The 24,040-nt window shown below is 44.1% G+C and overlaps 2 protein-coding genes across 3 annotated transcripts in view; one reads left to right on the forward strand and one right to left on the reverse strand.

Annotated features, from left to right (window-relative positions):
• Nucleotides 1–21: 21 nt before the first annotated feature.
• Nucleotides 22–24,040, reverse strand: part of ift140 (intraflagellar transport 140 homolog (Chlamydomonas)) — a 36,672-nt gene continuing 12,653 nt past the window's right edge. Inside the window, 13 exon segments of the mRNA XM_007893683.2 lie at nt 22–1,324; nt 1,638–1,779; nt 2,515–2,681; nt 3,185–3,397; nt 3,490–3,696; nt 4,183–4,365; nt 4,561–4,643; nt 4,646–4,688; nt 5,501–5,644; nt 6,443–6,575; nt 6,826–6,921; nt 7,481–7,671; nt 8,043–8,220. Coding sequence (XP_007891874.2) covers nt 1,103–1,324; nt 1,638–1,779; nt 2,515–2,681; nt 3,185–3,397; nt 3,490–3,696; nt 4,183–4,365; nt 4,561–4,643; nt 4,646–4,688; nt 5,501–5,644; nt 6,443–6,575; nt 6,826–6,921; nt 7,481–7,671; nt 8,043–8,220 — 2,002 coding nt within the window. The 3' untranslated portion in view covers nt 22–1,102.
• tmem204 (transmembrane protein 204) lies at nt 9,404–24,038 on the forward strand. 2 transcript variants are annotated; one of them, XM_042341270.1, is made up of 4 exons: nt 9,404–9,764; nt 14,007–15,036; nt 17,808–17,963; nt 22,294–24,038. In XM_042341270.1, the coding sequence occupies exons 2-4, from the start codon at nt 14,775–14,777 to the stop codon at nt 22,536–22,538; spliced, it is 663 nt and encodes a 220-aa protein (XP_042197204.1). In that variant the 5' UTR covers nt 9,404–9,764; nt 14,007–14,774; the 3' UTR covers nt 22,539–24,038. The 2 variants fall into 2 exon arrangements, with proteins under 2 accessions (XP_042197204.1, XP_007891872.1); XM_007893681.2 differs by having other exon boundaries at nt 14,234–15,036.

Here is a 24,040-nt window from a genome sequence, read left to right on the forward strand (position 1 = left end):
GTTGATTGTGTGTACAGTATGTTATTTACAATAGTTTATTTATCTTTGTTTCAATAAATGAATTGCAAAACATGGTGGTATTAGTCCGTCTTTCTGTCCCAGTGCCGTGTAGGTAGCTTCAATCCTTCAGCGCCCAATAAATGACATGTGCTACAGGTCATTCGTTGTGCACTGCTCCTTTCACTCTCTATCTGTACACAGACTCAATGTTCAGTCTCCTCTTCTCCAGGGACCTGAGCTAAACTTCAGTCCTAGTACATAGTCAGTATAACACTATATACTGTAATCTGTTATACTGTTCTCTACATTCTTTGTTACACCATATCCATACACACGCTCCTAACCACAGTCAAACACATACACAAAGGTAGTTGCCATTGGTTGTCTCTCACCATTTCGGTCCGATCAAAATATTTAAAAACTTCCATTTTTATGCAGAAAAGGAATGTTTGTTTTGCGACATCCTGCAACATACAAATTGGATTACAAATATGAAGATCGATTGAATAAATATTAACCAAAATATATATATATAAAAGTGTAAATAAACAATTACATTCAACAAACCCCAGAGAGAAGATAAGATAGCAGGAGCCCTAGTGCAGCTGGAATGACCGTCATAATCCACAATGCAGCTCATGCAAACAGCTCCTGGTCTGGCCCTGTTATTTGGCTGCAGGACTAATGGAAACCAGACGTTCGTGTTACCTTGGGCTGAGAGCTTAGTCAGCAGCCTTAAGTTTAGATGTGAGTGTGTGTCAGGTTCATGGAGGGACATCAGAGACATCATTACAGCAAAGCCGGGCTGCTCTAGTTGCCTTACACATTCGTTGGCTGAGCACAGGATATACTGTACACCAATTGGGGGGATGGGGGTTGTCATAAAAGGTCTTGGCACTTCCTGTGGGCTGACAGTTTGTGCAGGAAACCAGTCTCACTGGAGTGCGAGCTGTTGTGTACATGGGGGAGGGGCTGTTAATGAGTGTCATTTTTAATTTCATTGAAACCTGGGAGTGAAGTACAGCTGAGGTTCAGCAAGCACTCACTGTACAGCACTGAGGCTCCAGCCTTTGGTGTGGGTTCTTGTGGTCTCGGAGGCAGCTCAATCCTCTGGGCTATGGAGCGATTCCTCCGGGACCTCTTCTTCCACCTCCTCCCCATCCTCGGTGTTGTTGGTCTCGATCTGCTCGGCGGCTGTTGTTGAGCTCCACTTCAGGGGGAGGCCGAGAGCCTTACACACGCTGTCCACTGTGTGCTGGTTGATATAATACACCACGTTGGTGGACGGCAGCTTCTTGTGCATTTCCTCCATGCACTGATACGCCTGTAACACAAGGTGACAGAGAGTCTTCAGATGATTTTCTGCTCGAAGGACTTCCCTCCCCTGAAACAATCGCCCACTGTGACCACCACTGCCAAACACTGCCTAACACCAGGCTTCGCTCTCTCTCATGCAGTTTCTTAACTGAATAGATTTAAGACCTTCAAACGCACCTCAAACACTGGACATATTTGTACTGATTATTCACATATAAGCCCCAAAGTACTAGAGTAACAGATTGTTGACACATCTATACGTTTTCTCTCTCCCCCACCCCCATATTCCTGACACTCACCCACATGCTCCTCATACTCACCAGCTGGAAGCTGCCCTGTTGTGCATAATGCTCCACCAGGAAGGCATACACATCACCGATCCGCACTGACAGGTCTAGCTCTGGCTCCTCCAGCAGCACCTGGCACTGAGTTATGGCCTCCATGGCATCCTCTTCATACAGCCTGCATAGCAGCACAGCGTTACCCTCAACAACTGCAGCAGCAGCAGCATTCCCTCAAAGGGCTGCACAAGATGATGGGGATCACTGAGCAGAGAGGAAACATGCCTTTTTGACCATTCCTGTGGTCAATACCCCTGGGAGCTGGAGTCTGAGGGTGTTGACCACAGGAACTGTCAAAAAGCCGTTTTTAAGAGGGTTTTGAAGGCACAAGACACAAAGATTTGGGGAGAATTGATGGGGTCCTGACGTGAATGGCGCTATATCAATTGTAAGAAGTGTTATCAGTATAGTATAGTGGTTGTAAACTTGGCCATTATTGGTGGAACAAAGAGAATTAGGAATAAGCAATTGACCAGATTCGGAAGAGTAATGGGCATAGACAAGGGAACAGAGCTTGAACAGAATGTATAAGGGGAAACCATGAAAGAATTTGAATGTTAGGGAGAGGATATCTAGTCTTGAGGGTGACAAAAGCTTCAATGAGAGTTTGGCTATGTTGGGGGTGAGTGAGATAGGGGTATAAAGGTGTGATGTTCTGGAGATGGAAAAAAAGTGGACCTGGTCAGGCTTGGAAAATTTGAAACACAGATGAGGTTCAAATAAAAAGATTCACACTGCCTCAGTTTGGAGAAGCGGTCACTACAGAGCAGGAATGGAGCTGGTCCTGTGTTTAGTTACTGTGGTGCTATGGTGGTTCTTGTTTGTAATGAGCATGGCTGGATATCGTGTCTCTCACCTTCTGACCTGTACGAATCTCTTCACTATGGCCAGCTTGTTCTGCAGTCGTCCCAGTCTCTCTTCCTGCTCATTCTGACTCCGCATTTTAGCCTTAGACATGCACTTGTATGCCTCAGTCAGGGCCCCTAAAGCTTTCTCATAGTTCTGGTATTCGTCAATCTCCACCTGACAGAAACAACAGTGAGATTCTCAGCAGAGGAAACACACACTGGAAGTGTTCTGTCTTTAGTTCCTACATCCAATCATCCAGCACACACTGAGTTTAGGAGCAGGTTGGCAAGAGCCAAAGCTTGGGAACCCGAGAGTGTATATTGTGGTACTACTGGAGTTTAACATTGTGAACACTGCTAGCTCTCCGCTGCTCAGAATTGGACTAGTGAGACCACCAAAGTCTCCGCTTAGCTTCCCCCCTAAGGAGGAGAGTTACTCGTGAGCCAAGGGCATCAGATCAGAGTCCGGAATACAATCACAAGGAAGAATGAAGATTAACAGTCTCGTCCCTCCAGACATAAGGTGAGTCTTTGGTACCATTTTCCGCCCTCGCACTGCCCTGCTGCCCTCTCCACTCCGGGCAAACATGACTTGTGTACTGTATGCTAGTTACAGAGCTATAGATATTGGGTGAATACATAAGACAGTTAATTGGCTATATTGTGGCAAGAACTGACCTGTGCACAGGCTTCGTAAAAGCCCGCTAGCAGATCCATGGCTCGACCTTTGGTGTAGAAACTGATGATATTCTTCATGATCTCGGGATCCTTCCGCCAGTCCAGTGACTGCAGGTAATTGGCCGCCATGATGTAAATCTCCTTCTGACGAGAAACACCTGCAAAGAAGACGATCTTCTCCGTGTCCCCGGACTTCAGGAGAGCCCTCATGGCCTGAGGATGAACAGACTGATGTTTATAGCTGCTCTGCTGTATGACGCCCAGCAGCATCCCAAGCAACATCCCCAGTGATGTGGTTTGCTCACCTTCAGCTTGTTGCCGGCCTGCGTGTACTTTTTGGTCGCTAAGTGGTAGTTGCCCTGCCTCATGCAGCAGTCCGCGATGCGCTCCAGCAGCTCTCGACGCATCTCCTCCGCCAGCTCCTTTGAATCCTTCGACACCGTCATCTTCTCAGCCATCTCCTCTGTGATCGTCAGGTTCTGGTCCAGGCACAGCTGCAGAGCCTCATAGTACTGGAAGCAGAGGCACAAAGTGGTGACAGCATCTGCACTAGAGAAGGGACCCTGGTGTAATAGCCTTTCTGCACTCTCGCCCCCCAGCAAACACCCCACCTGCCTGCACCATTCATGCACATACCCCCACTTTCCATTCCTCACCTACCAGCAACCCTCTCACGCCCCATAAGCATGGTGGATAATTGTCAACATTGATCTATAATAATAAATAATAACAATAAAAATTTGGTCACTCAATCCACGACTGTTTGTGGGACACTGCTGTGCGCACTGCCTCTTTTCTCCCGCAAAATATACAGTCACTACACTTTACAGGGTATTCGGTGAAGCACTTTGAGCTGTCTCGAAGATGTGATAAGGCTCTATATCAAATGCAAGGATTATTATTTTTATTCATGATCTTATACTGAAACCCTAGAATGGATTTGATAGTCTCCTGATTACTTCTGATGATAGATTTGCCTTCAGTTTGCCTGCTTGTACCTTCTTTGCAATGACGAGGAGTTCCACTGCCTTTTCAAACTGCTTGTGCTCAATGAAGAAGTCAGAACAACGAGCGAGAAGAGCGGGGTCTGATGTCTCGTCCAGCTCTTCAGCAATGAGCTGCAATGCTCCAAACTGCTGGGTAGCAAAAGCCAGCTCCAGGGCCTTGGAAAAGTGACCAGCCTGCGAGAGGATGGAGATCCAGTTAATCGATGCGTTATAGCACACTCAAAATATTACTAGTTCCTTACCATGCCAGGTAGCACCTCTGGGCTGCATGTGTAGGTCACTGGGGTAGTGAAGACGAGCGAGGGTTAGCTGTTAACAACAACTTGCGTTTATATTGCACCCCTCATGCAGGGGAGAGCGCTGTGATACCTTGTGGTACAGCATCACTGCCCGGTCCATTTGCTGTCCCTTCTCTTCATAATAGCGGCCAGCTTCCATCATGTCCTCGGGGAGCTCAGCAGAGCCAAGTTCATTAGATGATCATCCAAGCCATTGTCCTGCACAATCAAAGCATTGCATGGGTCCATTACACAGATTGTGGTCTGTGCCGTTGTCTCTGGGAACAATCCTGGTACTGGCCTATCTACGGTACTTTTATATGGTGAGGGTATAAATTATAATGAGGAATAAGACTAGAACATTTTCACAATTCTGACACCAGTCAGGTGTAGTTTAGATCAGATGCAGTCAGTCCCTTTGCTCTTACCCAGCAATAAATCTGAGCTTCAAAGTCTAAACAGTGCCCCCTGCTGTAAAAAAAATGGTGCTTGCGATCTCTTTGAATGAAGCCAATTTGTCTCCAGTTTTTGCGTTGTGGACACATACTAACTGGGAGATGCTAAAATCTTTGGCATTGGATCATTACTCTAATTGTTTTGGGGTCAAACTCATGTCTGACACATGTGGCAACCCCTCGTCATGCTTATTTTTAGTCAGCCAGAAATCTGCTGCCATGCTTAAGAATATCCAAATACGACTGAGAGTTTCACATAACCATGGGGATTTCCTAGTTGTCTGGAATGGAATGCATACTTTCTCCCTGGAGAGATGTACCCTGATTACATGATTCTGGAAAGCATTAGGTGCAAGTTGGACAGGAGCCAAGACTTGGGGATTGCAGAATATTCGACTGAGTACTGCTGGAGTTTAACCATCTAAAACGCAGAGCTTGCCATTGATAACATCAGACAACAACAAAGATAAATCAGGTGAAAAACAGAGAGACACAGACTGGGTGGAACAGCCCTGGTATAAGGGATGACAGGGAGCTCAGAGCAAAGTGCTAGAGAAGCCAGGAAGGAAGACTAACCTTGCAGAGGCGGATGGCGTTGTTGTAGGCTTGTGCGCGGGTGTAGAAGTGAATGGCTTGTTTCATATTGTCCCGACCCTCATATTGACGAGCCAGATGATAGGAGGCTGCCCTGTTCCCTGTCTCATTGGCAATTTCAGAAGCCTTAAAAGGAGTCACAGTGTGTCATTGTCTGAAGCTAGGACTGTCAATTGCTTTTAGAAAATATTGCAACAAGAATCTAGTTTGAATTAAAGCAAATGGCTGCAATTTTAAATGGAACAGCACAAAGTTACTTTCTCATCCATTTCCTGCGTCAGAGACAGTGCAGGTTTGTTGCAGAGTTAAACTACCTTTACACTGTCCCATCCAACAATGTCATGGGATAGATTAGAGTAAAGCTACCTGTATAATTGTCCCAACTAGCAGTCGCAGGTCAGATACAACACAGGATAGATACAAAGCATAGCTCCTAAATGCTGAAGGCTGCACCAGTTTCAACTCTGCACATCAGTCCCATGTGCTCTGTGGGAGTGAGATTGCCATATCTCGGGCAGTTTTGTGCTGTGAGCCAAGTCCAAGACCGCTTACACTCATTTCACAGGGATTGTCCTGCACACAGAGCAAACTATGATCCATCAGTCTGGATTGGATTCAAACCCAGGTTCCAATCAAAGCATTGGGACCATTACACAGAAGTCCTGTGTCCATCTCATGGTGTTACCCAGTGTCTCTCCCTGGAAATGTTTGGGAGACACTTTAAAGGATCTGAAAGAGGTAAGTGTTCCAGACACAAAGGAAAAAACATTTCAGGAGCATTGTGACAAATGCAGCCACAAGGATTATTGTGAAATATATAATCGAACCACGTGGAAATGCCCGACACTCAGCCAAGCAGAAAAAAAACAGAATGGCAGCAATTACATCAGATTGCTGACACGACTGTGCCAGCCTCCTCCTCACCTTGCTTATATTGCCCAGATAGCACTGAACTCGGACAAGCGATAGGTAGTCTTGGGCCATCTCATAGTACTTCAGGGCGGAATCCATTTCTGCCTGACTTTCCAAGTACTGAGCCCACCATTTCCACAGACTCCTGCGATAACAAGAACGGGGCTCAGTGTGCAGAGACTGTGTGTAGTAACTCTGTGTACGCAGCAGTGTAGAGGAGCAGCATATAAGACTAGTATATAACTGTGTAGCTTGCAGAAGCAACGTACAGATGCAATGTACAGTAGCAGTGTTCAGGAGTAATTCATAGGAACAACGTGGAGGAGCAGTGCAGAGAAGCAGTGTAGAGGAGCAGGTTAGAGAAGCAATGTACAGTCCTGTAGGCCAGCACTCACTTGTCCTTTGCCTTGTTGACGTAAATCTCCAGTGCTTGCAGGTCTTCCAAGAGCATTCTGGGGACCTCGAAGCGATGCGTATCTGATTTCTCATAGCTGTTAATACAAAACAATCCAGCTTGTCAAACTAACAGCAATCCAGTTGATACTGTGCAGGAACACACTGCACAGAGAAAACAGAAACACGCCGTTCAGGGACATATTGGTCAGGGACGTAATAACCAGAGACGTGACGTGCACAGTTACACACACTTTCAAATCCCACCTAAAAACTTTCCTTTTTCATTGTGCTTACGGTCACTCTGTCCTCCCGGCTTGGAGTCAGACTCCACCACTGGCAAACGCTCCAGGGCGCTACCCTGCGTGAAGGGGGCTATATAAATGCAAGTTGTTGTTGTTGTTTGTACAGACCTTTACCTCACGGACGCAACTTGGAACTGGGTGGTGCAGTGAGGCACAATAGTCCTCTTTGGGGTTGGAGTAAAATTCAGTCAGATCAGTGGGATGAATATCACCTCTTAATTCCCCAATGTCTTGGATAAAGGCACTGGCTAGTGCAGTCCTGCATCAATACTGAATTACTGATCTCAGCTGGGAAGCTGTCGGGAAATAAATACTGAACGATCATACACTTACTTGCGGAGGGCATACTTACTGGCTGAGTGCAAGGTGCTGTTCTCCCATGGCCTCCAGGTGCTTTGCATAGTTATAGTAAGTGGTTCTGAGGTGCACGCGATCAGACTTCTCTGCCGTGCTGATGGCTTTCTCCCATTGCCCCGAAGCCTGGTAAAACTTGGTCAGAAGATCAAATCGCTTACAGTTTGTGTAAAGCCTTTCTGCGTCCTCCTGCAGACATAGCAATAAAGTTAAGCAATTCTCTCACAGCTTGTTTCTTTAACAACCTGCCTGAACCAGGAGCTTGCACATCCATGTACATTTAAGACTCTTATACATCATGGTGTGAGAGCTGGAATGTTACTCTGTCAGAACAGGGAGTACTGTATTTCTCTATCAGCCTGGGGAAAGTGTTTCTCTGCCAGGGGAGAGAGAGGGAAGACAAGTGTTTCTATGTGAGTGCTCTGAATGTTGGTGGAAATGAAGTGGGTATTACAGGCATTAAGGTAGATCATAATTTCATACAGATTGTGTTCAGTGGTTTAAAGGAGGTTCTTGTGTGTATCGTGTGTGTGTTTCTGTGTGAGTTGCTCTGTCCGTACCAGCATTCCTAGCTGTATTGCCAACATGGCCACCCTGGCATCCAGCTCTGGCTCCTGCTCAGCCTCCCGCAGGGCCCTGGCACCGCGGGCATGACCCATGTTCCCCAGACACACTCTGGCGACGTCCAAGCGTCGGGTCTTCACACACATCCTGGCCATGTTCTCCCACACAGCTTCACTGCAGGAAGAAAGAGAGAATGAGACGATGGCTGCTGCCATCATACAGTTCTCTTGGGCGCTGGCATAAAGACACATTGGGCTCATTCAGAACAAGACTGAATGGAAAAGGACCAGATATACTTTGTAAATATCAGACCACTGTCTCACGATCGGCAGCAGCTTCATGATGGGTCTGGTACTGCCCACGTTTCTCAGCCAAGCCTCAGTAGCATGGTGATCCATGGGAAGGAAGCACTGGACAATGCCGAGCAGGGGGGAGGGGTTGTTGATGGTTGAGAAAGAAGTAGGGGCTGTTGAGGTGGGCTGAGGATATATTTCTTGGTTCACTACATCCGTGATTCACAAGGGATCCAGAGAACTTCGGGTTCTGTTGTCAGTATCGCAGTTGATAACAGGGAGGATAACAGGAATTACTGTGCAGTAATTCCCAAGAGCATCACCGAAACTTGGGGGTGTACCGGGTCTCGAACACCAACTGCAAGTGGCTGCCAATTGTGCTAGTACTAGGAACAAAGCGCTTCCCAGTTTCTAGCCCTCCAGCACCTAAAGGAGTAATTAAATTGGCAGATTGACACCTGGCACCCTTTTATCACCTCCAGGCTGGACTATACCTCTCTGCTCGCTGCTCTTCCTAACTCCATAAATTGCAGACTATTCAACATTCTGCAGCAGGTGACCTCTCCTGCTCCAAGGCTCTGTGAGCCTGTCACCCCCATCCTCGCCTGATTACATTATCCCCCCATTCCCCCCAAAAAACAATTCAAGATCGTTGTCCTCAATTTACAGTGTATCCCGTTAAGCGTTTTGAAACGTCTCGACTATGTGATAAGGTGCTACATCAAATGCAAGGATTATTATAATTTATCACCGGCAGAACAACACACACAGTATCCCAATACAGGCCTCAAAACAGAAACACACATCATCCCGACACAGATACACACATCTTAATGCAGATATGCACAGTATCCCAATACAAGTATATACAGCAACTTAAAAGTAGAAACACATAATATTTGAATGCAGATACTCACAGCAACCCAACAGATAACACCCTCACTCCCCGTCAGGCTATTGTTTATTTCCCCTTTCAGCCAATTATCCATTGTTTCTAAAGTGAGTTTAAAATTCATGAACCGACAGGTAAAGCTAATCTTCTTCCTCACACAGAGGCAGAGGCTGAATCAATCAGCCAATTTATTATGTTTTCCTGACGGTTTTGATGCCATTTAACATGTTTCCTTCTCCCTGCCCCACCCCCTCTTCCAGACTGGTTTCCTGTATGTCAGAACTCCCAGCTGGGGGCTGCTGTTGCTGCTGCCTGTGTGATTAGAGAGCCAGCAGCACAGAGGCTGCAGCCTTAATCCCGGAGCCTCACACTAAAGGAAAGCTGCTTGTTTATCTGAGCTGAGACCTTGTGCATGTGCACGCCTGCATGCTATAACGCCCACCATATCTCGTCAAGTCTCTGCATCTAGGAGGGAATCATTGCCTGTGCTTCGTGACCCAAGCCACTTCAGGACCACATCCCGACCAGACCCGGTAATTCAATAGCCTTTCCTTATTACATACAAGCTCTCTTTCTTCTGCAGCATGATGCTGTCTCCTGGTCATTTGGCATTCTTTGCAGCTAGTATTCTGTGGGTTAGATATTGTTCTGTACAGCAGATGAACCTCCTGTTGCTTTGAAATTTGCCTCATCCACTGGAGCAACAAAGAAAAAAACGGATAGCAGTGGCAAAACATGATGGCAAGCCAATTGGCCCTCGTCTATGTAGAAAATTTCTGTTTCAATCACTGTGAAACAGGCATCGCAACAAAACTGATATCAGTGTCGTTAAGGCTCTGGCATCACTCACAAGGCCACTGAAGTCACAAGGACACTGGCACCTACATGATTAAGACATCATCTTAAGCATCGGGATAATAATAATAATAAAAATCCTTGCATTTGATATAGAGCCTTATCACGTCTTTGAATTGTCTCAAAGCGCTTCGCAGAATATACTGTAAAGTGTATATTTTATATTTTTTATATATATATATTTTTATATATATATTTTATATATGTATGTTTTGTGTGCGAAATGTCTCAGAATGTTGGTTACTTACAGTACTCAAGAATACCATGTGCCCTTAGCTTCAAAACAAGAGGCCTGTCCTTTATTTAAAAATGAAAGAAAAGCCACAGTATATAATATACATCTCCAATATTTACGTTTTACACATTTAAGTCCAATATTTGTTGAGTAATTCTCATCGCATATGATTTAGGATTCAAAAATAGCGTGGGAACTCCTTTTTCAAATTGAGTTTGCTGCCTATACTTGGATAGCATTCTGTAACATTTTATAGTGAACACAGCCACAAGCAGCAAGATCAAGATCAAAGCTGACTTTAGTTTGGAAGAAAATAGTTTCTGGTTTGCATTCCCCAGGCTTGTTCTGGAATATTTTGCAGTCCAAAGGCAGGATGGTTTCCAGATTGTGTAATTGAAAGCAGACTCGAAGGCTGAAAAGGAAATGCCATTCTTTAAATGGTTAAAACCAGCTGAATCCCAATGAATCATTCATAAATTAGAATCCTCAAAGTCTGAATCCACAGTAAGATGAAAGGATGACGAACGCTTCTGCATCGCTGACCATTCGTTTGAGGGAAACAGAGTAAATTATTTATCTTTGGGAGATTCTTTTACATTTATGCAGAGGCCAATGGATAACAAAGATGTCAATCCCACGCCAATCAATAAACTAAACTCTTACAACACTTGTTTGTCTCCAGAGGCAACTAAAGACATACAACATCTAGTTTTCTTGACTCTAAATCGAGTAGGAACCAACTCAGTCACATCAACTGGGGTTGTTTTGGTCAGCCTGGTGTCTGACCCATGAGGAAACCCATCACCATGTTTAAGATTATCCATACCAGACAGAGTTCTACATACGGATCAAAATTTCCATGTGTCTGGAACGGAATGCACTCTCTCCCTGAAGGGATGCACATTCTTACTTAATTCTGGAGAGTATTAAGTGGATTTGGCAGGAGCCATGGTTTGGGGATTCCAGAGTGTGGGCTGGCAAAATTTTAAAAAGGTTTAACCAGCTAAAACTGCATAACTTCCCATCCAGAGCACTCCCTGGCAAACTTCTAGCTACTTGTTCAGCTAAGACCAACCCTACTGATTAGGGCTGTGACTGGAGCTGAGTAGGAATGATCTCTGGTCACAGTCTCCTGCTCCACATCCTGCCAATGAGCAAGATTGGTTAGTTAGTCATAAGCAGTTCCCTAGCCTCTCGTACTCAGGAATCCGACAAACAAGACCACCAGAGGGCTGACTTAATTTCAACATTCTGTGTTAAGATCTCACCTTGGAGTCAGCTCAGTTCCGAGGAGACCTTGCTTAGCTCTCCCCCAAGGAGCATAGTCTAGATCAGCCGTTGGTGCAAGTGTGAGTGATCAAAGAAAAGACAGGGCTCCAAAGGCGATAACTGATCATTGCTATCCCTGATTACTCAGACCTTCTGAAAAGCAGCTTCTATAGGGAAGGTAAAAGTCCTGCCACTTGGAAATACAGCACTTGCCTCCTGTTTATGCCACATTTCCAGACTCGGAATGGAATATAAAATGGTTGTTTAGGTTACTGCACTGGATGGTGTTATGATAGAATCGTAAAAATTTACAACACTGAAGAAGGTCATTCAGCCCATTGTATCTTTGCTGGCTCTAGTAAGAGCCATTCTTTCAGCCCCATTTACCTACCTCTTTCCCCATACTCTATAGTTTACTCCTTTTTAATAGACTTAGAGACGGTGTACATGCGGCAGTCAAGAAGCGAGAAGAGGGATAATAATGCGCCAATTAGTCTCACATCAGCTGTGTATAAACTTCCAGAGTTCACAATAAGGAACCAAATCACTTAAAGAGACATGAGACATGGGCTACTATGGGATATAGTAATCCATGGACATCCAGGATGTGCTTGTGAAAGGGAGGTCACTTCTGGCTCATATAAACAGAATTTTTGGTGGAAATAACAGAATGTATAGATGAAGAGAATTGAGTAGATGTTGTTTATATGGATTTCCAGAAGACATTTGATAAGGTGCCATATGAGAGGCTATTTGCAAACATTAGTATTAAAGGGAATTTGTCTGCATAGATAGAGATGGTATTGGTTATGCTGAAGTTAGTGTAATAATGTACCCAGTATAATGTACCCCTCATTACACAAAGGATAACTATAGAGAGGGTGCAACTGAAATTTACTGGGATCATATAAGAACCTGGTGACATAGAAAGACTTGGAAAGATTGGAGGAGCCAAGGTTAAAGGGGATGACTGGGGTTACACTAGAACTGGCAGCTGTTACCTGGGTGTTAGCAGATTGCTTGATCGTTAAACTACATGGGCTGTACAAAAGGAAGCTCTATATAGGCTGCTGAGGATATGCAGAAGATTTCCACATTCTGACTTGATCACTGTTGTTGTGAGTTTCACACCAGGGTTGACAGTGCTATTGGAGTGAGTTTCACACCAAGGATACACTATTGCCGTGAGGTCCACACCACGGATACACTATTGGGAGCAAATTTCATACCATAGGGTTAATCTACCAGAGTGAGATTCACATAAGGATACAGTACTATTGCAGTGTATTCCACACCAGAGTCATACTGCTTATTGCAGTAAGTAAACTCCACATGGCTGCCGTCAGCATGTCGACAGCTTGACATTTAAAGTGGAAAGTGCACTTGCCCTCAAGCCTGGCAATCCCAGGACATTCTGTCCAAACCTATATATAGCTTTCTGCTGAAGCAAGGGTTAACCCAGAAAGACTGTGGAAAATCCATTCTCCAATGCTCCTGGTTCTTCCTGTGTTCTGACTTACACACAATGACAAACACATGTATCTAACCTACAGGAAATAGCAACTGGGTTTTCAATGGGCAGCAGATGTGAACATGGGGCTCCGCTGACGTCCATGGTGAGGGACAGTGTAAAACGAGCCGAAGGGCTTGTGGTGGGGACAGTAATGATCAATTACATGCAACAAGAGAATAGTTCATTGTAATCTACTGGCGGCAGTCACAAGCTCAACACAAATCATCTTACATTACAATCCTCTCTACTTAATACAGGGCATCTACCATACAAATACTTTCTGCCTTGGTGTGCAAAGGGTTGCTATATATATGCATATACATCCACACAAATTTACAGTTAGCAGCTTCACACACTCAAGTGTTTTGAGACATCTCGACAATGTGATAAGGCGCTGTATCAGATGCAAGGATTATTATTATTACAGCAGCAGTGCATTTGAGAGGCTTTTCAATATCTACAACTGTTCTTTTACTTGTTCTTTCCTCCTCTCATTGAAGGTGCTGACGTGCTTAGGTGAGGTTCCACAGTTGCTGAAACTCTAAGACCCTGCATAAGTCTCCCATCTTTATGAATGAGCCTCGACAACAAGCGTCACTAGAATAGTTGTGCGATGGTCTAACATGATAAAATAATGCAATATGCTGGGATTATATTTTGGATGTTATTGCAGCATGTTCTGTTGTAGGCTGCACTCGAAATGTGACCAACAATAATTGAGCCTATCTCTCTCCTTCCAGTTGCTAAGTTACTGAACGTGCATTTTCAGCATTTCAGATTTTAATTTTAATGTCTGTAAGAGTCGCAGATGTTGATAATGAAGATATTTGGGGGATTACTATGGGGTAGACGAGCAGATAAACTCTTGGGCCATTTTTGTGACATGCCCCATTTCCTCCACAGTGACCTTGTCCGTAGAACAGGACACAGGAGAAGAAGTGGAGCTGTTTCCATCTCATTCCAGCCAGGAGCTGGAAGCGATGCTTTGATTGTGCTCTGGGTCCCTTCCTCAAAGGAAACGCATCCTGTTAATGTTTGACTGAAGTGCCAGTGCTCAGTGTTTGTTGCAGCAGCAACGCCCTAATGCTCACCAAAACAGCCTGAAAAACAACCGTTTCCTCTGATTTCAGAACGTTTCCCGGTATCCCGGCAGCTCTGTGCCCAGCCTAGCACGGTGTGTACTGCGAGAAGACGCACAAATTGCAGTTTCATATCAGGATTACTTCACCGCAGAGCTTAATATTTCACTTTCCAGGGAAGGGTTGCCTCAGTGTCAGGACTGTACACAAGGCTGTTTACACTGGCTTTCAGCAAGCTGCAGACAGGTGCTTGAGGCCAGCACTAACAGGATTCTCAGGTTCATTGTGGGCCCTGTAGTTGGTGTGCTTGTTTTTGTAACAAAGCAATGGACCTGTGTGCACACCAGCTTCTCACTGCTGCATCTCCGGTCAAGAAAGCCCAAGAGGGTGGATAAAGGCACTTGGTACTTGGTAATCTGGAGCAGCCGGTATAACATTTGGAATTCAATGCTGATATTGTCAGATAAGAAGATGGAAGCTCACCTGCCCTAGCAGCTCTTGACTCTACTGCACGGTCAATGCAGACGTGGTTGAGCGTGGGAATAACAAGGCGTGCGGAGCTGTTAACTACAGAGGGCTCCAGATTAAGGCCATGGCTGTCAGAAAGCTACTAGCCACTGCTGTGGCAGTTGCACTGCTGTCTCTGATTTTGAACAATGTGGCGGCCTTCACTCCAAACTGGGTGTACCAGGCGCTGGAGGATGGGAGAAAGCGCAGTGTGGGCTTGTGGAAGATGTGCTACGAGAGAGGCAAAGGGACAAGCAAGCATGGACAGACGCTGGAACGTGAGTGTGAGAGCCTGGGCTGGGGATCGGACTACCCTGGATTTCAGGAATCTCGCAGTACAGTCAAACGTAAGTGTACACAACTCCAATACAGTGGGGGGAAACAGTTACAAGACATTATACATGCACACGCACACATACACACACAGTCACTACTTCACAGTATATTGTGTGAAGCGTTTTGGGATGTCTCGAAGACGTGATAAGGCGCTATATCAAATGCAACGATCATTATTATATTATTATCTTTCCTGTGAGGATGTTGACAGGTGTTACAGAAGTTAAACCTTTACTGTTTACGGAAAGTGCTGTTGCCAATGCTGGGCATCCAAAGCAAACCCTTTAACCTTACTGCATTCTGCTGCCACTTTACACGGGGGAAATAAGGGTGCAGAAACCACTGATTGGTGTGGATTGGTAAAGACCAGCCAACTGTGTTTGACACTGTGGTTTGGGCCCATAATTTCAGCCCCTGCACTAAATCGAAGTGCAAAAATGTGGAAACTTCCAGGTCATTCAGGTCGTCACTGATATCTTTCCTGCGTGTTGTACACTATAATAATAATCCTTGCGTTTGATATAGTGCCTTATCACATCTCCTAGATGTCTCAAAGCGCTTCACAGAATATACTGTTAAGTGAATTGACTTGTATATTTTGTGGGCGAAACGCAACAGCCAATTGCGCACAGCAGTGTCCCACAAACAGTCAAAACTAGGTACAGCAGGCATAGTATTTCAGGTGAACTGAACTATTTAACAAGGAGGATGATGAATGCTTGGTAGGTAAGGGTATCAAGGGATATGGTGAAAGGGCAGGGAAATGGTATTAAGTTGCAGATCAGCCATGTTCTAATAAAGTGTTGGAACAGGCTTAAGAACATAAGAATATAAGAAATGCTAGATGAAAAAAGACCATGCTCCATTTAGTTCGGCTTCCACCTTGCTGGCGGTCGCATGGTCATATGTCCCAAACTACCTTGATAATAATAATGATAAAGCTTGATAATAATAATCTTTGCATTTCGTTTCGCCCACAAAATATATAGTCAATTCATTTTGCAGTATATTCTGTGAAGCACTTTGAGATGTCTCAAAGATGTGATAAGATGCTATATCAAATGCAACGATTATTATTATAGCGCCTCATCACGTCATTAAGACATCTCAAAGCGCTTCACAGGATATACAGTAAATTGACTGCAAGAAATGCTACCAGTATCTTGGGTCAATATTCCTTCCTCATCTAAATTCACACTCTCAAAAATCTCTGGTGTATTAGTTATTCGTTCCATTGCTTTTAGGAACAGGAAGAGTAGTTGTTCAGCTGACAAACCTGTGCTATTATTTTATTGGATCATGCACAGGAGTGAGCTCAAGTTTCAAAGGGGGTTTGCACATCTTTCTCACCCAGATGTGAGAGTGCGACTAAATGGCCCAAACTGACATCTAATAAACGTGCCCACTGCCTGTTCCCAACATTCAGCGCAGATGCCTCTGTGATGCAATTAAGGTGTCTGCAACCTCAAAGAGAAATGTGTGCAATCTTCTGAGGAGCCAAGCTGTCTACTAATGGAGACTGCAGTGGATCTCCAACTCTGGAAGCTGTGTGGCTCAGGTTGGCTGCTGTTCAGTTCTAATATTCCTAACAGGGAAGGTTTCCTGTCTAGTATGGCGTTAACAGGATAATTGGCAGCTCTTCCAACAAAATCTTGCAAATATCATCCATGTGTGCTATGAGCATTAACTTCAATTTTAATGCACAAAATGTACAGTCAATTCACTTTACAGTATATTCCATGCAGTGCTTTGAAATGTCTCAACGTTGTGAGAAGCCGCTATATCAAATGATAGGATTATTATTATTAATGTGTCAGCTTAACTACTCGGTCTCCTCTGGATCACTTTACCGGGGGTTAATAATCCCTTTCATGTATTCCGATTATCGCACATGAACATACTGTCCGCAATGCTCATCACTAATACTCTATACAACACAAGAGAGCTTTTCAGTTAGTTTCCTTCTTGTTCAATAAAACATCTTCAGCTAGACAATATATAGGTTGGAAACTCTACAATGGAGCTCTTTAATGCTTCGAGTCACGTGTTTTCTAAAAACTCACCCAACATTAATTTGACCTTGGGTTAGACTCAAGGCAAGCTGAGCACTATTTACCCTATTAAAGCTATTTATCGCTTTGGAAATGTCTATGAGATAACCCCTTACTTACCATTCTCTTTTCTTGGGAGTCCCTAAGGGGTGGATGTATTGAATTATTGTTTCTCATAGAAGGATTTATGTTGTTACTTCATTGAAACAAACTATTTAACGGGATTGATAAAGAAAATATAGGATCACAGGCAGTACTGGAAATTAGAGAGCAAAATTAGAAGAGGTGTCAGAAACTTGCTTTATTTGAAAGACCAATCAATGTTTTAAGAATAATTCACTAAGCTACTATTTATTCCAAACCACTAAACCATCCAAAATATAATTAGTATCCTTGGAACATAGCCCCACCATCCCCGTTGTCCAGGACCGCTTTCAGTGTGGGACAGATCACATGCACCGGTCACAATGGGTTGTCGTACGATCCTGGTGGGCCAGTCTACAGGTGCACTAGGTTCCTGGTCAAGTTTCAGGGCTTGTGGCTGTTTAACCCAATTTCTAGCCGTACATCATTTCTTATATTTCATTACAGGATTGGTTTCAAATGCTTGGATTCTTATTTCAGTGGTTCGTTCCTGTTTGAACATTATATTTTCAGTACTTTGTCCTGAGGTAATAGAACTACAAACTGACAAAATGGCATACTCAGTCTTGTGTCTTCCCTCTCCACAGTTCAGTTTGACATGATGCGAGCCTGTAACCTGATTGCCACAGTAGCCTTAACAGCAGGTCAGCTCATCTTCCTGCTGGGACTGGTGGAGCTGCCACTGATTACCCAGGATTCGCAGTGGTGGGAAGAAGCCATAGCAGCCCTGTTCCAGCTGTCCAGTGAGTAACTCATTTACCTTACTCTTACCTGTGAGCAGCTGGGGTGTCGGATATGAGTGTACGAATCGGTGCAGCACTGTGCTCTTCAGTCAGTGTGCAACACTACTGTCCTGACTGGTCATTAAGAACATAAGAATTTGCTAGACAAAAGAAGACCAAAATCCATCTAGTTTGCCTTCCACCATCCTGACGTTTAACATGTCATGTCCTATACTATATACTCCCAAACTATATACTCTATATATGTGTATATATATATTTGACTGGAGACATAGTCGAAGGAATATAAAGGCAGAGGGAAAAAATAGAGGCATGGCAAAGATAATTTGGAAGGTTATTCCGGAGAGCTGTAGGCCTGGTTGCTGAAAGAGGGAGAGAGAGAGTAAGGAGTACAGCAGTACAGGCCCTGATCTCAGTCATGCTGCTGCAGGGAGTCACCAAGTTACTGGATAGCATTGTAAGCAATCCCAGATTTCATGACTAACATAAATTGACCAAAAAAAGAAGGTGCAAAGACGGAATCAAACAGTCACGTTTTGTGAGACACTATTTTATTCTAGTACTGTGTGCTCTGAAATGCTAAGAAAATAGAGTAAATCTAGATCCAGGTGGCATTTCTTCTTCAACGTTTGTTTAATATAAATCCTTCCCAGGAGGAGCCTGTGCCAATCGGTTATGTAGAGGAAGCTAGCTGCATGTTTCTGCGCTGCTACAGTAACAGTGAGCTGGCCTGTCATTCTGTGTAGCTGCTAATTTTAGCTCCCAACAATCTGCACCCGCTGCCCAATGTCTGTGCGAAGTGCGATGAGCGACTGGAGGGCGCCAGGATATCCCGATCCAGAAGCAGGAAATGCCTGTTGTTACCTGTTACGCAAGAGGAGCCTTGAAGCTCTGCAGAGCAGAGGGAGCTTTGCTGGTAGTCAGAGCAGCGCTCTCTGCTGTACTCACAAATCTCCTTACAGTAATAAAATTTTCTGAATATTATATGGGTGCAATAAAATATTTGAACATTAGATTAATTTAGCAGACGTAAAGGCTTTGAGTATCAGGTGATGTCTGTAGCCAAAGGGAAATCCCACTTTCACAATTAACAGTAACGTGCAATCACTCACATTTCAATGCAGCCTTCAAAAACTATCCACATGGCACTCACCTAGTAGTGCACCACACAAGGGGTGAAATCAACATGACATTTGCAACTTTATTACTGGGGCTCAAAAAGTTTTGTCAATGTAATAGAGCAGCTGCTCTGTATCCTTTGTATCGTGGGTACTCTGTGTCTGTGTCACTTTGTGTGGGTATTTATTGTGCTGTGTTTATATTATTCTGTGTCTGTGTCATGTCAATGCCATGTTGTGTTTTTTCTAAACCTAGCCTCAAAATATGTTCAACACTTGCAAACCAACATATCTTGCCTCTTGCAGTAGTCCTGAAAAGGTTGAGGGGGGCTTCTCTGCTGTATCGGTACTTAGCTGTCTTACATGCCCAGCACTTCATTCTTAAACAGGCTGCATTTTTAATACAAAAGAGAAAAGTACTTGTGGAGCACAATATTTTACAGAGCTGGGCACATGGGAAGTGTCATGCATGTTGGAATGCAGATATACGGTATAGGACACATGGGAATGGATAGCGTCAATAGAATCGTCCGAAAAGAAATTGGACACGTCCCTGAGCAGTAAAGATATTAAGGGTGCGAGAAATTAGTTGGAAAATATAATAAAAACAAGACAATTTAGAAAAACAGGTAGCAGTGACACAGACATGATGAGCTAAATGCCCCCTCCCCACCCTAACACTGTACAGAAAATCTCCAGTACAGTAAGTTTATGGTGAATGTACAGGACACATCGGAATTCAGAGGAAATATGTAGTAATGTATGTGGTGGGTGGGGATGCACAATAAACGAGTAGAAATGTGTGCAGAATTCATGCAAGAATGCCCTTACACAGCCAATTGAGATCTCAAGCATCTCATTTGAAATAGAGGGACACAAGGTAGTGTGATAGTTCATTATTTGAGTTCTCCAATGTACTACAGCAGCAAATGAGCTCACCCAGTGTTATTCTGGTGCACACTCAATATTATTTTTGCTGTTGAGAGTACGAGGGTAAAACACAAGTTAAATAGCAGGAAAGTTGTCTTTTAAAAGATAATTAGATAAACGCTTGACAAGAGGAATATTAAAGATAATGGGGGTGTGAACAGAGAAGTAGGATTCAATTAGGTGTCCCATGTGGAGAAAAACATCAGCCTGGAATGGCTGCTGTGTTGTAATATATTTTTTCACACACAGTTCATTTAGCATATCGAATGCTTGAACACCTTCAGTCATTTCCCTCTCTTTCCAGCTTAGCGTCAAACCACACTACAGTTAAGTGCGCTGAGACCCTACCTGGTGAAGGGCGCTATATGCAAGTTGTTATTCTTGTCGATAAACACCTAAAAGGGAGTAAACTACAGGAATATGGAGGGAAAGAGCAGGTAAACAGGACTGAAAGGATTGTTCTGAAAAGAGCCAGGGCAGACACGATGGGCCAAATAGCCTTCTGTGTTGTGAATTTCTATGTTGACAAGATCTCTTGACTCTGTATGATAAGAGAAGAGATGTTTCTCCTGGCCATAAAATACCCTCCAGGTTAATTACCATTCACCCCAGGGATTTTTGTGGGTCATTGCATTGCATTGCATGGAGGATCAATTTTCCGGGCATAATAATTCCTTCAAAAATAATAAAAAATTGGTCAGTTCAATTTTTCTTCACTTCATCCACAACTGTTTGTGGGGACGCTGCTGAGCGCAATTGGCTGCCATTTCACCCACAAAATATACAATCAATCAGTTTACAGTATATTCCGTGAAGCGCTTTGAAACGGCTCGAAGACGTGATAAGGAGCTATATCAAATACAACGATTAATTATTATTATTCTATGAGGATGGTCAATGAATGTTCTCAACCAGAAGGGTCAATTGGCAAGATTGGATTCTCCTGTGCTCTGGTGGACAGCAGCAGGTTAGGACTCTCCAGGTGTGTACACTAGGCTGCCCAGGTGATGCAGTAACCTGTGTAACTTGCAAACCCGACACAATCATTAACTGGGGGTGGGGGGAAAGTGGCATTACTCACTACCAAGAAAATTACAACTCCAAACACTCAACAACAACAACAACTTGCATTTATATAGTGCCCTTCCCTTCACTCAGGGCTGTGTATCAGAGCACTTAAGCTTTATCGGCAGACCAGAACATGCTCAATTTCTCAGACAAAACATTTATTTCAAATTGAGTTTCAACAAAAAGAATAGCTTTTTCTATAATGTAGATGAAGTATATCCCCCAAGTTTAAAGTGCAACATATAGCTGTATACAGACACACATGTACTAGGAGAGAAGGGGGACTTGGTAAAGTGTCTGCCTACCTGGGAGGGAAGGGGACTGGGAATATGTGTGAGTGTATATATATACACACAAACATACATACACGTACACAGGTTATACACAAACACATATGTAAACAGGAGGGGGCTGGAAGTATATGTGTGTATTATATATTTATACACACACGCTTATATATGGGGGTGTGGTGGGGTGGGGGCTGTGGGATCTCCGCCCTGTACTTTTTCTGATTTCATAGTTCACGCACAGGGCCTGTGAAGGGAAATGACTGAACTGAAATAAATGGCTATTTTGGGCCCTGGTGGAAGCTCCAAGCTGGTTTCCTGCCTTCAGCTGATGAACGATGTTCCACCGGACAGTCCAGAAGCAGGCAGAACAGGGAGGAGCAAACTAACTGGATTACACAGCTTCAGAACACCATTGGCAGAATGTGCATGAGAAACTTCTGCTCTGCCATTTTATTAGTTTGCAGATGTTTTATAATCCTATTTCCCTAGATTTGCTTCATGCCCTTTAACCTACCTCCCAAGTATCTATCAATGGCCCTTTTAAATATCCCAATTCTTCCCAAATGGCCTTCTAGGAAAGATAATATGTGCGATGCATATGTCTCTCAATGGGCATGTCAGTCAGTAATACATTGTTAATTCATTGTGTCAGTTCATTTGTGCATGTGTGTGTGAGATGAACATACCGTGGAATGATCTGTGATGGAAAAGGTTCAATTAGGACTATTAGCCTTCTCTATATCTAATTTTCTACGTCAATCTGTGCATGTTTGTGTGCGTCAATCAGTGTATGTGGGATGTATCAGTCAATGTATGGATTCTGGGATTATTAAGTGCATGGTTTGTTCGGCCAGTGGGAAAAGAGAGAGTGTTGATGTGCAGCAAACCTTTGAGTACTCTTATTTTTTTTCTCCTCACTGCTAGGTTTCGTTCTGGTGATTGGGCTGGTGACATTCTACCGGATTGGTCCCTACACACACCTGTCCTGGTCCTGTTACCTGGACATCGGAGCTTGCCTTGCCGCGACCCTGGCGGCTGCCATGCTGATTTGGAACATCCTGCATCGCCGGGAGGACTGCCTGGCGCCTCGTGTCATCGTAATCCGCCGCTCTCTCAGCGCACGCTTCAGACCCCGCTTTGAAAACGATTATGTGGAGTCGCCGTGCTGAGAAGCACCAGCGGTGCACAAGCGTGCGGGATCCACGGGATCTCGTCTTCTGTTATTAACCATGGATCTAACAACCACCCAATGCCAGCAACTGGAGGGTTGGGTGTGAGAGGGGGGAGCAGATACTGAAGTTGGGTCCCAGGATGGCTTGTGCACAAAGTTCTGAATGGAATAAGCTATAAGTGGACAGGTCTGCCGGGACCTGCTCAGGAGCACATATTTCAAGTAAACAATTGCTCTATATCCGAGCCAACACGCCCTGTTGAGATGGTGATGGAGGAAATATTCAGGATGTTGTAATGAGGTTTTCAAGCTATTGAATGAGCTATGCAGGTAACTGGGTGAAGGAGTGCCCACCTGCGGGGTGAGAGATACAGAACACAGCCCACCTCACTGCCTGCCAGCTCTGAACCTAACCAGCCACTCTCTCAGATGCACAACATTCCCATCAATGAGATCTCTGCTATCACAACCATCATTAAAGAAACCAGATGGATAATCTAAACTTTAATTTCCATAGGATATAATACTATACATATAATTTATACCTTGCATTGAAATAATGATTTGCCTAAAATCCTGTTTGTATGAGACTACTTTTTTGCTTTTTCCTCTGACATTAATGAAACGGAGAGAGCGACGCGAGGGTAAGGGGCCGAACCCGACTGCTCATGGACACCACAAAGCACAGAAACGAGCAGCAGGGATGAGGGTTAATCAGTCTTAGAGATCAGATAATTAGGCACTGCTGTACCCATGCCCATGCTTCACTGTGACAGCTGTGCTATACCTGTACTAAGTGCTTGTGTAATTTGCGCTGGTATTTATCTAAAACCCAAACCTTGGATCTAGTTTGCTGACTTGATTCAGACAGCAGAGGGCAAGCAGCCACTATTGGGATTACCTGTACTAACTACCATCATGTAAAATGTACAACACAGAATTCGAAGTATATTTGATAGGTCACTGTCTCACAACAACAAGGTGCATTTATATGGCGCCGTTCACATGGGGTAATGTCATGGAGCGCTCACAGCATTATGGGCCAAGAAAAAAAGGGCTAAATTGTGTTTAAAAAGCAGTGACTGTACAATTGTAGTACAGAGCATGTGTGCACTATAATATTTTAAATCTCTCATGTGAGCTAAATTTAAAACCTGTAATATGGTTTACACTTATGTATAATGCTTTTCACTCTGGGAGGACGTCGCAAAGATTATGCTGGTTGGGCACCCAAGCTAGGGGCGTGGGGGGAGAATCAAAGGGGATAAGGAGAGAATTTATCACATACACACACACACACACACACATTATGTTACTACGTAAAATACAGAATTCTCAAAACCGTCTGCTCCAGAAATCTCAAAACTTCCCTGTCCCAATGATACAAACCCAGTGATGCCAAACATTCTGTGCCAGTGACAGAAGAATTACACAGCAAGTCTGACATAGTAACACTCTGCTTTGTCAATTTCACTTAACTTCAGAGAAGAAAAAAAAGCC

The sequence above is a fragment of the Callorhinchus milii genome, unplaced genomic scaffold (genome assembly GCF_018977255.1).
Source record: "Callorhinchus milii isolate IMCB2004 unplaced genomic scaffold, IMCB_Cmil_1.0 Scaffold16, whole genome shotgun sequence".
NCBI classification, from domain to species: domain Eukaryota; kingdom Metazoa; phylum Chordata; class Chondrichthyes; order Chimaeriformes; family Callorhinchidae; genus Callorhinchus; species Callorhinchus milii.